At 41.4% G+C, this 16141-nt stretch overlaps 2 protein-coding genes across 2 annotated transcripts; both read right to left on the bottom strand.

Annotated features, from left to right (window-relative positions):
- Positions 1-261: 261 nt before the first annotated feature.
- LOC141844551 (cytochrome P450 71A9-like) lies at positions 262-1984 on the bottom strand. The gene is made up of 2 exons (XM_074732590.1): positions 992-1984; positions 262-876 (listed from the first exon to the last, which is right to left on the bottom strand). Exons 1-2 carry the CDS (start codon positions 1967-1969, stop codon positions 262-264), a joined length of 1593 nt encoding a protein of 530 aa, XP_074588691.1. The 5' UTR covers positions 1970-1984.
- Positions 1985-13643: 11659 nt separating this feature from the next.
- On the bottom strand, positions 13644-14776 carry LOC141844077 (myb-related protein 308-like). Its single transcript, XM_074732071.1, has 3 exons — positions 14586-14776; positions 14340-14469; positions 13644-14227 (listed from the first exon to the last, which is right to left on the bottom strand). Exons 1-3 carry the CDS (start codon positions 14716-14718, stop codon positions 13813-13815), a joined length of 678 nt encoding a protein of 225 aa, XP_074588172.1. The 5' UTR covers positions 14719-14776; the 3' UTR covers positions 13644-13812.
- Positions 14777-16141: the final 1365 nt, after the last annotated feature.

The following is a 16141-nucleotide window of genomic DNA, read 5'->3' as shown; positions in this document are numbered from 1 at the left end:
TTTAAAAATAAATATGCATAAGAAAATATCAGCTGATTATTATAAATGTTACAAAGAAGCAATCCCTGTGAATTTTTTTAGCATTTTCCAACACAAATCATATATACGTACATAAATATATAATTACATATATCCATCATCCCTATATACATACGTAGTACTATCACAGACCATCCATACATACATTAATAAATACATATGTTTATTTATTTATTTAAGACTTTATTATATGTTTATTTATTTATTTAAGACGTAATCCAATTAAAGTAACTTCGCCGGAGTTGCCATTAGAACGAGCGGCTCCTTCTTGGTGACGACGAGCCCAAACACCTCGCTCATGTCCAGATCCTCCCTTCTCACCCCCGCCGGCAATGCCCAATCAAAGCCGTGTAAGAGATTGGCGAGTGTAAGCCACATAACCGACTCTGCCATCGAGATCCCGGGACAGATCCTCCGGCCGCTGCCGAACGGCAGGAGCTCGAAGCACTGCCCCAGGTAGTCGACGGAGCTACCCTCGAACCGCTCCGGCCAGAACTCCTCGGGATTATCCCATGCGTCCGAATCGTGCCCGATGCTCCACGCGTTGATGTAGATTCTAGTGCCGGCGGCGACGTCGTAGCCAGCGATCTTGCAGTGCTGCTGGCATTCGTGCGGCAGCATCAAGGGGGCGACCGGGTGGAGTCGGAGGATCTCCTTGACGACAGCGTGCAGGTAGGTGAGCCGCTGGAGGTCCCCCTCGTCGACGTAGCTTTTTCCGGCCGCCACTCGGCGGACTTCATCCTGGGCTCTAGCGAGCGCTCGAGGAGTCCTCACTAGCTCCGCCACGGCCCATTCCATTGTCGCCGCCATTGTGCCCGTTCCGCCAAACATCAAGTCCTGATAAAGGTTGGAATTGATTAAGAGGAAATTAATCCTTTTAGATCAACAAAAAAAAATCTCTAAATCAAACTTTTAGGATTAATTCTTAATTCGCCAAAATCGTGGTTTTTACCAAGAGAAGAGCTTTGACGCCGTCCCTCGTGAGGCCGCCTTCGTTGTTACTCTGTTCCTCTCTGAGTAAGCGCAACAGAACACTGACATAGGTGCCGTCGTCACCGCCGCCGGTGTCGGCGCGTTCCCGCTCTTTAATTTCCCTTTCGAACAAGTTGTTCCACTCCTCGAAGTTCCTCTTCAGCCTACCATGCACTCCCGTGACGGCGTTGAGCCAGCGGTGCGCCCATGGGAAGAAGTCCCCTGCGACAAAACCCCCCAAGATCTCTGACGTCAAAGATATCATGTCCCCGATCTCGCTCTTCGAGCACTCCCCCGCCGGCGCGAACCTCTTCCCGAACACGGCCCGGCACATGATGCAAGTCACCAAACACATCAGACTCTTGCCGAGGTCGACCGCGCGGCCGGATGCTGCGGCGACGGCCACGGTACGCATCAGGGTGCGCACCTCCTCCTCCCTCGTGGCGGCGAGGTCTCGGACCGGGCGCGGGGCGAGGAAGTGGTTGACCAAGAGCCGGCGCGCGCGGACCCAGCGGGGGGAGTAGGGGGAGAGAGCGACTTCAAGGCCGCCGTAATTGAGGCGGCGCCAGCTCGTGAGGTTGGGACGGGAGCAGAGTGCGAGGTCGTGGGTCTTGAAGATGTCGCGGGCGAGGGCGGGGGAGGAGACGACAAGGGCGGTGACGCTCCCGAGCCGGAGACGGAGGAGGGGGCCGTAGGCAAGGGAGAATTGGTGGAGGGAGCGGTGAGGGAGGTCGCCTATCTGGTGGAGGTTTCCGATGACGGGGAGGCCCGTCGGGCCGGGTGCGAGGCGGAGGCTGCTGGATTCCTTGTTGGCCTTCTCGCGGCGGCGGAGGTAGAAGAGCAGCAACAACGTGAAGGAGATGAGTAGGAGTGCCGTTAAGAAGTTGGAGGTTTCATGTGCATGGGATTGGAGGTCCCGCTGGGACTCCTCTTGGGCGGCGGAAGGAACAGCAGACATTGTCACCCTCCTCCTTATCCTCCTTCTCTTTAAATAAATAGCTAGGAGAAGCCTCCCTCTCTCTCTGTGGTTAAATTAAAACAACGCCAAGCAGTCTGTAAATAAAATAATTTTAAGGTGAATATTTTCAATAAAACAGTATAGACGAAATATTATTTTAATAATTTTTGAAAAAGCGTTGGATTGATTTTCTTTAGTATTTACAATACAATTTAGTAATATATATATTATATATAATTTAAACATGATGGAAATGATTCATATATAATTTAAACATGATGGAAATGATTCATATATAAACAAGGACCGCAATGCACACCCTTCAACTTCAACAATAATGAATCCGCCATTCCAACTGTGTACGCACATGACTCTATAACTAATGGTAACTGTCCCCGTCAACACTTATGGCCCACAAATAAATAATAAATGAACGAACTTTTAAATAGGTTTTAAAATTTTTAAATAGTAAAGGAGAAGCCATTATCTTGAGTATACGTGGAAATATATTAGATAATTCACCTACAAAATGATCGCATAAATTGATCTATCAAAATATAATTTAGTATGGGCAGAAAAGCTTTGAGCCAACAAGCAGTTTTAAATAAAATAATTGTAATGTGAAGCATACGACTCCAGCTGGTTTTCTTTATTATTTATAATACAATTTAATATAATATATATATATATATATATATATATATATATATATATAAAATTTAATTTAGTAATATAATATGTAATTTATTAGTATTTATATTATAATTTAATTACACGAGCTTAAAGGTCAATCCGTTGTGTCATTGATCATCTCGCAAGATTAGCCGACATTGTTCATTAACTCATTCGTCCATCATCAGCATAAACAAGGAACGCAATGCACGCAAAAAAAATCATCTTTGTGAATGATTCATAAACTACATGCATGAATCATGATTTCATAAATGAGTGTACTATACAAAGGACAAATTAATAATGGACCACAATCTTTGGGTACAAAATTGTGGCATGTAGCTAGATCGATCGCAACCTCTAGCTGCGAAATTACAATCAGATTGGTAGTAGTCATCTATCTTTCTGATGTCGTAATCTCCATCTTGGTAGTCCATGTCCTGATAGTTCATGTAGACTTACTTGTACTTTCATCATGGTCAACTATAGCTTTTCGATTTATCTCTTCATAGATAGTTGTGAGAGCGACCGTGTGAAACTGCTGGGGTAGCGGATTCTATTTTTTGTTAAACTGTAAACCTGCTTGTACAATTGTACAAATCCACGCCAGACAACTAGCAAACGTGACCTTAGGATGCGGCCCGAAAGATTAGGTCTCCATGGCCTTTTAAGTGCTTGTGGATTTGGAACGGCGGATTGAGAATAACATCTTCAAAAAGGCTACATGCTCGTGGATTTGAAATGGCTGATTGAGAATAATTCCTTTGGATATATCCTCGGAAAATCAGGTCTTAGTAGTGGACACAAATGTGTATGGACTCGAAAGTACATTGACTTAGAAGTGCAACGATTGGGAACATCCCCGAAGCCAACTAGCAGTCAAAGTACATTCTCGAATAAATCCCTTCTAGTTCTCACTTCCAATAGTTGGTTAACAATGCAAGAGCATTCCTGCTAGGTGTTGGGATGTATATTATAAGCCTTGCTTTTTGTATAAACATCATTTTGCAATAATATTAAAATGAGAATCACCTTGGTCAGAATGTTTGCATTTCTTATGTAATGCAGTTGTCCGCTTAATTTATATTGTAGATAACATGGTGTGTGGTGTCACACAGAAGATCATGTTATCAGTTCCTTATAAATTATAAATAGTAGCACAACCAAGATGGATAGGGGCAAACCATTAGAGTGGTTGTAGTGTAATTGGTATTAGTTTGTCTTGACTATTAAATTACACTAGTACACTTTAAGTGTATTGAGCAGGACCGTTTGAGATCGTTCGATTTATATTGACTATATAATCGAACTAAACCTCAGTTATTATGGATGTGCATGCTCTTAATCTCGATATAATAATAAGCACATATACTTAGTATGTATTTCTTTAATTCATTAAAAGGTGAGATTTATCTCGTTAAATCAAGAGGTCCGATGAGTTGGGAAATAATGCTATGTATATGATGTGTTGTTGATTATAGAATGAAACTGTATCCTAAAATCTAAGCTGATAATGTCCCCTTAAGGAGCTCATAAAGATTATCATATAAACCTTGCAGGTGGTCTTGGTTCCACATGATAATAAGGTTGAGTGATACTACTCTTGGATTCAGAAGTTAATTAATTGAGTTATCAGTAATTCGATTAATTGACGGACATACGATATCTTAAATATGTTAGTACCAATGGAATCAAAATATCTCCACAATGGTATGATATTGTCCACTTTGGGCCTAAACCCTCATGCCTTTGTTCTTGTGCTCTCCCCAAAATGTCTCATACCAATGGAGATACTTTTCATCCTTTTAACCCCATAATCTTTTCCATGTACTTTAGATGTGGGACTATGTTTGCACCCTTGCAACCCAACAATCCCCCCCTCAAACAAAGGACCACAGGCCCCCCTCAACGTCATTTTTGATGTCTGAATCATTGATGAGTCAGGGTTTTATTAATTTTTAATCGATTTATTTTTGGACTTTTACATGAAAATATATTATAAAATGAATCGATTCATTCATATTGGTCCCATATTGCATAATTTGAGGTTTGATATAATTTTTGTGATTTAATGGTGAATTTTGGCATTAATTTGGTTTTAATTGATTTTAGGGCTTGAATCGGACCCAACTCGAGCTCAACCGCGGTCAAATCGAGTCAAATTCGTCAAATTGATCAAGCCAACATGGAGGACATGACTTAGATCAAGCCCGATTAAAATTTTGAATTTTTTGGAAACCCTAAGAAGCCCTAGAGCTCAGATCAAGTCTGGCCGTCGGATTCAAAATCAAAGGTCCAGATCGCTTGATTAATCAAAAGTATATAAACCTCAACCTTCGGTAATGAACAGTGAGCCGCCCCCGACACTGTGCTTCGTCCCCGCGACAGCGCTTCTTTGCTGAGGAGCGTACCAACCGGCGAGCTCCCGTCCTTTTCTTCCAATTTCATCGTGCTTCTGGATCCTTGAGGAAGCTGGAACCGGTCCTTTGGGTATAATCGGCAGCTGGAAGCTCGGTGACGGCGAGGGTTTCTCCGTCGCTAGCATTCCTCTGTTCCTTGCGCTTCCGGCGAATTGCTGCACAAATCGAATCCGCGTGTCGACGAGGGGTACTCCGAAGCTCGCGAAACACATCCAAGCCTTCAGCAAACCCATCAGCGCAAGAATAAGGAGGGAAATTCCAGATTGCAACTCAGCATCTGCTGTGTACCGAGTTCTATTGCCTGGGAAAGGGTTTTTCTTCGGTTTTCAGAGCTGGGACGCGAGCAGACAACACCTACAGCTGGATTCGATGCTTCTGAAGGGATTTTCGATGAAGAGGGTCTCCAATTCGTCTCTCGTTTGACACCGAGATGAGAAAACACGAAGAAGAAGGGAGAAGAGGATGAGTTTACTGTTTTTTCTGCATTTCCCAGTTTCGATAGCTTTGTTTTTAAATTCTGAATGTTGCTGTGACTTTGTGAATTTTGGCATTAGGATAATGTTCAGCTTGTGTTTAGATTCTGATTTTTCATTGTATTTGCTTAGCTTCCTGAGATTGCTCCAAAAACTCTGAAAACCAGGATTCTGATAACATGTTTGTGCCATTTTGGCAATGTGCCGTGCCATTTGTATCACCATTTTGATATCCTTGTTCTTGCCATCCTAATTCGGTGAATGTTAGCTAGTGATTGTGTTTTATTTTGAATGGAATGTTAATTTCATAGGTTTAGATTAGTTTTAGCTTATTTGGATACTAATTAGCTTAGGATGATACTTTGAATTAGGTTGAATCTAGTTTTTACTAGTTTAAATGGTTTCATTGCATTCTAGGATTTAGATGGTTGGTTTCAATAATTTACAATGGTTTTATCGCATTTTCGTGCATTGTTAGTTTTTCTTGCATTTTAGGCTTCACTTAGCATGCATTAGAGTTAGGTTAGCTTGCTTTAAGGTTTCAATTTTTGCGATTTTGCATTTATTTGTCAATTTTGAATTACATTTCATTCCAAAACCTCAAAACCCCCATTTCATACGTGAAAACCCAAAAATACGACACACCCAAGCTCGATTTAAACCGTTTCTACTAATTCTTGGAAAAACACGACTCGAGGCCCCTATACTTCATTTATTTGTATTTATCGTGGGTTTTCGATAAAATCTATAAATTCTAATTTGAAGCCCTATCGTGACACCTAGTTAAGGGCTTTTCAATCATCGAACCACTAAGACTTTTTGCCCCTCGGTCCACCCGACCTACTAGGACTTCCCACCTAGCCGCAGCTAGGACTTTTTACCCCTCAGTCCACCCGACCTATTAGAACTTTCCACCTAGTCGCAACTAGAACTTTTTTCCCCTCGGTCCACCCGACCTACTGGGACTTCTCACCTGATGTCTGGTCCTCTTGATTCAGACACAGGAGCACCCACTTCCCTTGTTTAAGGTTCAAACCACATGGTTAGATCTGGATCATGACTCATCCGGCGGTTAGTCCGGTGAAGAGCGGTCTCGCTCTGATACCACTGTTAGTACCGATGGAATCAAAATATCTCCATAATGGTATGATATTGTCCACTTTGGACCTAAACCCTCATGACTTTGTTCTTGGGCTCTCCCCAAAAGGTCTCATACCAATGGAGATACTTTCCATCCTTTTAACCCCATGATCTTTTCCATGTACTTTAGATGTGGGACTATGTTTGCACCCTTGCAACCCAACAAAATACAGAGAGATTAATACACTCATGGTAAGAAGGAGTCCATATTATAATATGGGATTGGTGCAGTAGTTCAATAATAACCCTTTAGTGGTATGTGTTATTATTGATGGACTTGAGTTGGGTGTTCAGGGAGAACACAGGAAGCTCAAGCCATCAGGAGGTCAAAATCAATTCCTTCTCTAGGTCCCTGCTGTAGCCTCTGGATAAAACCTCGAATCCACCTAAGAGAATTTTGTAAGAGTTTCAGGTAGGAAATTCTGTTAAGAATTTCTGTTAGAAAATTCTGTTAAGAATTTCCATTATGAAATTCTGTTAAGAATTCTATTTCTTTCATAAACAAAATTTTTATATGATTTTTTTCATAGAAATTTTGTTTAAAAATTTTGTTAGAATAATATAACTTAATAAAGGAATTTTGTTAAGAAATTAACAAAATTTTATTAAGAGATTTTGTTAAGAAAATAACAAAATTTAGTTAAGAAAATTTATTAAGAAAACTAACAAAATCTTATCAAGAGATTTTATTAGATTTTTTTAAACTAAATTTAATAAGAAAAAGTTGTTAGAATCTTTCTAAATTTTCTAAGATGACATAGCTATAAAAGGGAAGGCTTGCTAGAGGAAAAGAACACACAAAAATCAATTCCCTCTTCTCCTTTAAGGGACGGCGACACACCCTTCCCTTTTGCTAGGGTCGGCGGCCCCTTCAGCCCTTCCTCCTTCCCTTGTTTGCTCAAGGTGTTCCCTTTCCTTTCCCTCCTAAGGCCGGCGAACAATACTCCATGTAATCTATTCATACCTGTTGTAGCACGATTTCTGAAAGGGTTTGCTCGTGTCGAAGAAGCAATCATGAACGAACAGCTTCTCAAAGTTCACAAACCAGATCCTTGGATGATGTTCTTCCTTTTCTTCGGCTTGGACGCACACCTTTCACCACTCTAGAGCACAGGTTTGCTCTCCACACCTTTCAGATGAACATTACTAAAATAAAAAAAACGTGACAAAATTTATGAACAGTAGCACATGAACAGAAAAAAAACGAAGAAAAAAAACTGCATGAACAGTAACATGGTAACATTTGATTAGTTATATCATGAAAGGAAAAAAAAACAAAATTTGTTTTTTTTAAACAATGATATACTGTTCATGAGTTGCAAAAAAAAAATTAATTGGGCCATATACCATGTATTCAGCCCATTAATGTGTCCAGCCTTTGGGTTTTATTTTTTTTTTATGTGAAAAATTGAAATACGTGACTTCAATTGAAATCTGTGAAATCCGATGAAATCAGTGATTCCACTATGCCCTAATTTTACTGCCGCCTCATCATCAAGCATGGCGGCGCCAACCTTACAGACTGCATAGGTCTCACAGACCGCACCAGCCTTTGCCGGCTGGACAGTTCGCCGGCGTCACACGTGACTGGAAGTCACGCTTGCTCTGCCGTGTGTATCACTGGCCAAAGCAGTGACGGACAAATCGGAAGAAAAAAAATATGCAGAACAGATCATGCTAAACAGAGACTCGATTTCTTCCATTGTGGGAAGAAAATCAACAGGTAATCCCAATTACTGCTCTGATACCAATGTAATCTATTCATACCTGTTGTAGCACGATTTCCGAAAGGGTTTGCTCGTGTCGAAGAAGCAATCACGAACGAACAGCTTCTCAAAGTTCACAAACCAGATCCTCGGATGGTGTTCTTCCTTTTCTTCGGCTTGGACGCACACCTTTCACCACTCTAGAGCATAGGTTTGCTCTCCATACCTTTCACCACTCTAGAGCACAGGTTTGCTCTCCACACCTTTCACCACTCTTCGTCACCCCGCAACGGATCTTTCCTCTCCCTTTAATAGGGAGAGGATGCGTTCTCCACGAAGTGCACAACGTGCGCTTCGTGGGATGCGTGGTGAGCGGCGCGTGGTGAGCAGTTACAGTAACTGCTTACACTCCAAGCCTTTGATAGGGCCGGCGGCCAAGATAGGAAGAAAAAGAAGAGAAAAAGGAAGAAGGAGAGGAAAGATACTTGCTTGCTTGCCATCGGATAGAAGAAGTTTTGGTGGAGTCATCTTGGAGGATCATTGCTCACACAACGTCCAAGAAGAGAAGAGGAATACAGCAGAAAATCAAGAGGTCTTCGGGTAGAGTCTTCTACACATCTAAAGAAGAAAGGTATAATTTATTTTCCGCTGCATAAATTGTTTCTTTTATAAATATGGATCCTGAATACCAACACAAGAACCCAATGATCTTAATGCATCGATCAAGCATTTAATTGATCAAATATGAGGGTTGCATGAACGTTCTCAGCTTATCATGTAGGCCACGAGAATACCCGTCCGGGAAATAACTCTGCTGGACTCCACCCCCTTCGATAATTGTACCCTATCATTTTTATTAATATCTTTCTTATAGCAATACAGCTGACATTGTCGATAACCGTCCCAATTTACCTATCTGCACCACCCTCCTCCTCCCTCTCTTTGGTTAAAACAACGCCAAATAGTTTGAAATAAAATAATTTTAAGGTAAAGCGAATTATAAGAATATTTTATGAAATATTATTTTAATAATTTTTGAAAGAGCCATGGATGAAAAAAAAAAGAAGATTCTTGATTTTCTTTAATATTTACAATATAATTTAATAATATATATTATATATAATTTAATAACACTTATAATGTGCACAAAAAATAGCAATGCAAATGATTCATAAACAAGGACTATGTTTTGCGTAGATATCATCAATGGTCAAGTCATTAGTCAACAAATGATCCGACATGTACGATTTTCTAACAGAGCTCGAAGGAAAAGATGATGAGGATCTCTTCAAGTTGCCAAGCTGAGCTCCAACATGCGTGACTTTCTAGCGAGTTCAATGAGGAAGAGGATGAAAATTTGAAATACACTTCATAGATTAGAATGAGATTAGAATGGTTGAGAATAAAAGGCAAAATGATATGCAATTGTCATATTACACACAAGTGAACACATATTAGAAGACACTAAAGTTATCCGACAAAGCCTATGTGATGTTTAAATCACTATAGTGCCATAATAACTAAATTATAATAGAACAATTACAAAAAAAAAAAAAGTAGGACTAGATTGAGAGAATCATGCTGTTGGGATCAATATTCAAACCATAAACCCTGAGGTTGTTGAGCAGTGGGGATTATGGGTTGTGAAAGTGGAGGGGCAATGTCCGATTATTCTCATAATCGCAAGGATTGCACGTAATTAGGCTACAAAGAAAATGGAGAGTTTGGAGATAAAGCTCAACATAGGGAGCTTCCGAAGAGGAAAGCTTAATAAGCTCTGGGGAGCTCTCGTGTCCGAAAGGGAGAGCTCAGGTAGCTCTAACCAAGGAACTAAGTTGACTAGGAAATTCGATGATGTTGAGGTAAGTGAGGGTCCATGTGCTGAGTCCTTGACCTGATCAACAGGTAGTCCGGGTGGTATGCTCCAGGACTGGATCAACTCAGGGGTTATGTGGCAGTATCCGACCCTCTGAGCTGATCCGACTTTCGAGCTAGTCCGACTTGTTGACTCGCTGAGCTGCCGACCTCCCGGCTTGCTGATTTCCTAAGTCGCGGAGATGCCAACCTTCCCAGCTCCCGACATGGGGCGGTTACTAACATTAAAGGGCATAGAAGTTACTGTAATTTAAGAACATGATGATCACAACGACACCATTTAATGACCCTTTAACGATCTTTTAATGTCCCTTTAATGAGGTGAGTCTCTCAGGCATCTCTCTGTAACGGTAAGGGTGCAAGAAGTGGGAGATTAGTCGTTGGTTGATATATCGTAACGTTTAATTTTCCTAGGTTGACCGAATTGTTATAGTGATTAGGCAACAGGTATTCAAGTTATTTAAAATAATGTGTTCAAATTAATGTAAGTGCTGGGTTTTCCATAAAACATATATAAGAGTGCATATTAGCTTCTGAATGAATGTCATATATAATGGAACGAATCGAGCCTAGTATTATTGATTCCATTGTGCCTCATGCTACAAAACAGTTTCCTGTCGGACCAGATTGTTCTTCAAAACCGAATCATATGGAGGCGTCTAATCCAAATTGTGGTGGTCGTGATGCAATTCACCATTTTTCCTGTATTGACTGTTCTATCAGAGAGATCCCTAATCTAAGCGGGCACCGTGCTGCCTGTTCATCAATTGACAAAGATTCTGATCCAGTCTGCACAGATAATAAGAAAGAATTCGATGAAGTTTCTGTGACAGAAGAAGACCTCAATGAGAATGGAAGCAGGATCAAGACAGCTACCAATTCTGGAAAGACTTCAGTCTCCAGTATAGCAGAAGTGAGGGATGAACAACATTTCTCAGCAACTAAACTAAACTCCACGAGTGCCATCCAAGCCGAACTGGAGATCGCCAAGGCCGGGCGCGAGTTAGCAGAGAAGCAAGCTGCGGAGGAGAAAGGCAAGAACAAACTGCTGGCCTCCGAGCTGCAAGGAATGTTCCAAAGAGGAGTTGACCACTACAAGGCTGGCTGGTGAAGAAGGACAAATCACCTGAGTTTTTTTAATTGCTCGGTACCCGCTCTCGCTCTGCCTCCTTATTTGAGTACGGTTATAAATGTGCTATGAAACTATTTAGAGAAGCTAGCTATCCACCCGAAGGAACCCCGATCAGCTTCCTGGATCCTCAAGCATCCCTGAGGACGGATAATGGATTGATTTTTTACTTCCTTTTTGTAATCAACCTTGTTATAACAGCGATATGATATCAGCAGAGCAGTCAGCAGTCTTATTTTGAACTTTTGACACCTTCGCAACTCCCTCCCTGTGTCATAGCTCATCTTCCAAGTTAGTAGTTTCTTACGACTTTACAACCAAGTAAAAGAGACTTAATCATCCAGTTTAAGCATGATAATTTTTCTTAAAGCAGAGTAAATAATGGGTGATGATTTTGAACTGAACTTAAATTCCATTATGCATAAATCTTCAAAGTGCTCTGTAAGAGTTCAGGAGCTCATAAGCTTTTTTTAAGCCAGTAACCGTTATAAGAGCTGAGAACAAAGAGGTGCTTGATGATCCAAGTTTTGGCTAACAAATATGAAAAAATGTAGCTAAGAAAAATCAAACAAATTTATAAATTACAATCCACATAGGCAATCAAAGAACAAAGAAAGAAAAAGAAAGAAAGAAACAACTGACCAAATCTTTGCCCACAAACATGGCGACTTAAAGAAAAATAAAACAATCCAGGGAAATTAGAGGATTATTCAAGTCCTCAACGAGAGGCTGCCTCCTCCTGGCATTCTGGATCTGGTGCTGCACTCGTTGCAGCTTTGCCTTCTCCATGCATATTGATGGCTTGTAAACACCGTTCTCTCTCAAACTCTCCTTCGAACTCTTGTGACGAGCAGTCATCGAGTTCAATGAAGAACGAGTTCTCTTCGCAGGGAGAAGCCGAGTTCTTGGAGATGGGGAGGCAATTACTTGCTTATGGGGATCGAGCACGACTATGAGAGGTTTATGCTTTGCAGAAGAACGCTGAGGACACACACTACTAGCACTAGTGCTAGCAGTACTGGTGGAAGAAGAAGAAGAAGAAGAAGACGACGAAGGAGGAGGGGAAGCAGAAGAGGATGCGGAGGAATAAACGGAGGAAGAGGTGTGTGTTTCTGGGAGATCATCACGATAGAGTTCGGTAGCAACCGTGGACTCTGAGATGACGAGCTTCTCTTGCACTGGGACAACACTGGAATCACCATCAATCTTGGGAGAAGCCTGGCAGCACTTGCTCACGCATGAGCCCATGGCTGTTGCTGCTGCTGCTGCTGCTGCTTCCTTTCTCCAGTTGCTCTGCAATTCTTTTTGGAAACTCGGTTTAAATTCGAGGGGCGGGAGAGAAGTAATCCGTTGATCAACGGCTTCATGTGTCGATGGCAATGATGGTGGCGAGCTTTTTACCATCCGGCGCTCCAAAAAGTGGGGGACTGAAGTTTGTGGTCTCAGCTACTTCCAAAAGGGGGCAGTGGAGCACTTTCCCTGTAGAATGAATCAGAAGTAGTGATGAGGATCAAAATTAAAAGACGACTAAGATCAAAGGGGGGCTGGCTTGTGGCTTCACATGTGAAGCTCACCTATACAACTGTCCCATTCCGATATTTTTCATCTCGATCAGTCACTTTCAGACAACTTAGTTGAAATAATTATTTATTTCTGTTTATAAATTTAATTTTGGTTTAAGTTTAGTTTGAATGTTTTTTAAATTCTTAATTTAAATTTATTTAATTTTTTATAATTTTTAAATTTATTTTGAGGAATACGTAACAAAATCCATGGCCATTGGTTCCATATAATTAACGGTTGCATGATCATTTAGGACATCAGTTATACTTCACCAATCTCAACGCAAAAATTGACTGCCACTTCCTACTTATAAGCCCTCTCTCCACCCGCAAAATCATGGGAATTTTAATTTATTTTTTGCTTTTAAAAATGTTTATAAACTTTTACAAATTTCAGTTTATTTTTATAAAAAAATAAATTTTAATTTAAAAAAAAGTAAATAAGATGCGTGCCACGAGGATTCGGCCTGGGCCGGCCCGCCGGGCCATTTAGCCCCATAGAAAGCGGCGCGACGACTGATGACATGTGACTGACGTAGTGCTGATGGATGATGGTCTGCATAGCGTGAGATAAAAAAATGGAACACTCTCGACGTGCAGGCCAATCATTCACTCGAGGAACTAGATGCTGACGTTAGATTGGATTGCGGTTGTTGATTACCATCGGATGCATTTATCATGGATAAAAAAAATTCGATACGACAAAAAAATATAATTTATTTTCAGAGATCCTCTAAAATGAGCAATAAATTAAGACAGTACTCCAAATCAATCTGAATGAAGAAGACGACAAATGTCTACATCGATGGCAGAATCGCCTGCCAAATCGCCGATTCGATGGTACGTGGTGAGATCGAACGCCGGCCTTATCCGCAGTAGCCATGAGAGTGGCTGCTCTGGCTGGTGCGGCAGCTGCAAGCTTCGTCGCTGCGGAAGCCGAGGTGGTAGCAGAAGCAAATCGTCGGGCCACACGGCGCCGCGGGAGGCGGCGGCAGCGGCACCACCTCCGGGGAGGCTGAAGTCGTCGGCCAATTAGCACTGTTAACAGAAGCCGCGCGGGGGAGGCGAAGGCTGATGCTGAGGTCGAGGTCGCCGCCGCCGCCGCCCTCGTCCGTGCTGCTCTGTCCTTCCTCCTCCAGCTGCAGGCGGCCGGTCTTGAGCGGGAGGTGCGTCCGCGGGTCCAGGCCCTTGCCGACGAGCTTCCGCTTGATGTGCGAGTTCCAGTAGTTCTTGATATCGTTATCCGTTCTTCCCGGTAACCTCGCCGCGATCACCGACCATCTATATATCGACGACAGAAAAAAAATCGAGCAAACTCAACTTCAATTCCTGAATACAAATTAAAATCTGTCCTTCGCAAAATAGGAAATTTGATGTGTACGTAGGTACGTACTTGTTTCCGAGCAAAGCATGGAGGCTGACGATGAGCTCGTCCTCTTCCTCAGTGAAGTTTCCTCGCTTGAGGTCCGGCCGGAGGTAGTTCATCCACCGGAGCCGGCAGCTCTTGCCGCAGCGCAGGAGGCCTAATTCATAAAAACACCCAACAGATCAGGATTGTTAATTAACGCCGATCGAAAACAAAAAGATTAATTTCTAATTAAGAGGAGCTAGCCAGATCATATTCATATATAGAAGACACCTGCAGCCTTAGGGAGCGACCGCCAGCAGCCTTCGCCGTGAGCCTGGATGTGAGCGATGAGCCTGTCGTCCTCTTCCCTGGTCCAAGCTCCTTTGTTGGTGTGAACTTGCTCGCAGCAGGGAGACCTGCCCATGGCACATATGCAGCTGGCTGATGAAACGAATCAACAAATTGAGTTAAGAAGAGTGAGCCGATCGATCGATCGATCGAGTGAGAAACCTCGGGGAGGAAGGTGGCCAGCTTTATACGGGATGGAATGGAATGATAGGGAGAGAGGGAGCAGGTTGTGGTTGGTAACTGCTGTTTGGTTCGTTTTGACTAAGTGTGACACTGTCCGTCACTGACTGCATGCATGTGTACTGCTTCAGCTAGCGTTATCGTCTAACCACGCCTGATCTACTCGACAGTCGACAGTCGTCGTAGTTTCTGTTACGTTAGATCGAATCCGTTAAAAAATATAATCGATGGGCCTTCAGGGGTCGGTAGCTAGTCATCCATGAGCTAATTAAGCTGCAAATAGCATGCATATCAACTACTTTGTGCTCCTTTTACACTAAATTAAATTAATTTCGACTAAACATCGATCTAACTACTTCGATCGGTTTGTAGTGTACGAGGATTGCGGAAGCATGAATTAATGGTTGTTATCAGATTAGTGCAACATGGAATTACGACAAAAGAAACGTATAGTAGTAATAATGGATTAACACGTTGCATTCGTACAGAATATATAATTAGAAGAAAAATATATCCAAATTGTAGAAGTTTTCAGTAGCAAAGATTATTAATTCTGTTGATTCACGTAGGCAAAAAAAAAAAAAAATCAAAAACATATATGATAAACATGATATTAAAATCGAACTAATATTCAAGTACTCAAGATCAAGTTGATGAAGTGTAGAAGAAAATGATGTCAAATAAAATAGTGATTATTTTAAAAGTGGAAGATTAGAAAAAATTGTAAAAGAAATTAAACAAACACAAAAAAACAGAAACGAAGAGAAGTCGCCATTATCTCTAGGTATCCAACTTACGGCGACTAATCCTGAGAATGACTAATTCGGTCCAACGAAAATTTCCATCAGTCCAGAAGTCCATAAGGATAAATTGATTAGCTAGCGTTTGCAACGAGTTGTCCATTAGTCCAGCGTTCTTAAGTCAATTGCCCATTATAAGAGAAATTCATTCGTTAATCCATCGAAATTGGAACAGGAGGCCTACATGTGTCTTCTCTAGCGTTATCGTGTTGGCTCATAATTAATCATATCTGATTAATATGAACTTTTATTTAATTAGTTTTAATGTAAATATATAGTGTTCAAATTAAATTAAGTGCTGTCTTAATCTGTTTATAGTATTATTCCATATTAAGCTACGTACATAGATCATCATGAACCACATTTGGGCCCCCCATTCCATTGGTATATATATATATATATCCAATTTGAATAACCTAATTCAGAAACATAATTAGGTATCTAAACTTTATCAATCGTACGTACTTTAACTCGCGGTATCCAATTTATTCTAGACTCATCTATGATTCTTTCTTAATT

This window comes from Curcuma longa, chromosome 13 (assembly GCF_044706935.1).
Source record: "Curcuma longa cultivar G26 ecotype Majalengka, Jawa Barat chromosome 13, ITB_CL_G26_1.1, whole genome shotgun sequence".
Classification (NCBI taxonomy): Eukaryota; Viridiplantae; Streptophyta; class Magnoliopsida; order Zingiberales; family Zingiberaceae; genus Curcuma; species Curcuma longa.
The sequence above is the reverse complement of the archived record's forward strand: the minus strand, read 5'-3'. Positions and strand labels throughout refer to the sequence as shown.

What these genes read in the sequence shown, in the direction of transcription:
- LOC141844551 (XM_074732590.1), bottom strand. Translation starts at nt 1,969, where the DNA reads ATGTCTGCTGTTCCTTCCGCCGCCCAAGAGGAGTCCCAGCGGGACCTC. An exon ending in GCGTCAAAGCTCTTCTCTTG is followed by an intron (nt 877 to 991) that starts GTAAAAACCACG and finishes AACCTTTATCAG; the next exon opens with GACTTGATGTTTGGCGGAAC.
- LOC141844077 (XM_074732071.1), bottom strand. Translation starts at nt 14,718, where the DNA reads ATGGGCAGGTCTCCCTGCTGCGAGCAAGTTCACACCAACAAAGGAGCT. An exon ending in GTCGCTCCCTAAGGCTGCAG is followed by an intron (nt 14,470 to 14,585) that starts GTGTCTTCTATA and finishes TTTATGAATTAG; the next exon opens with GCCTCCTGCGCTGCGGCAAG. An exon ending in CATGCTTTGCTCGGAAACAA is followed by an intron (nt 14,228 to 14,339) that starts GTACGTACCTAC and finishes GTCGATATATAG; the next exon opens with ATGGTCGGTGATCGCGGCGA.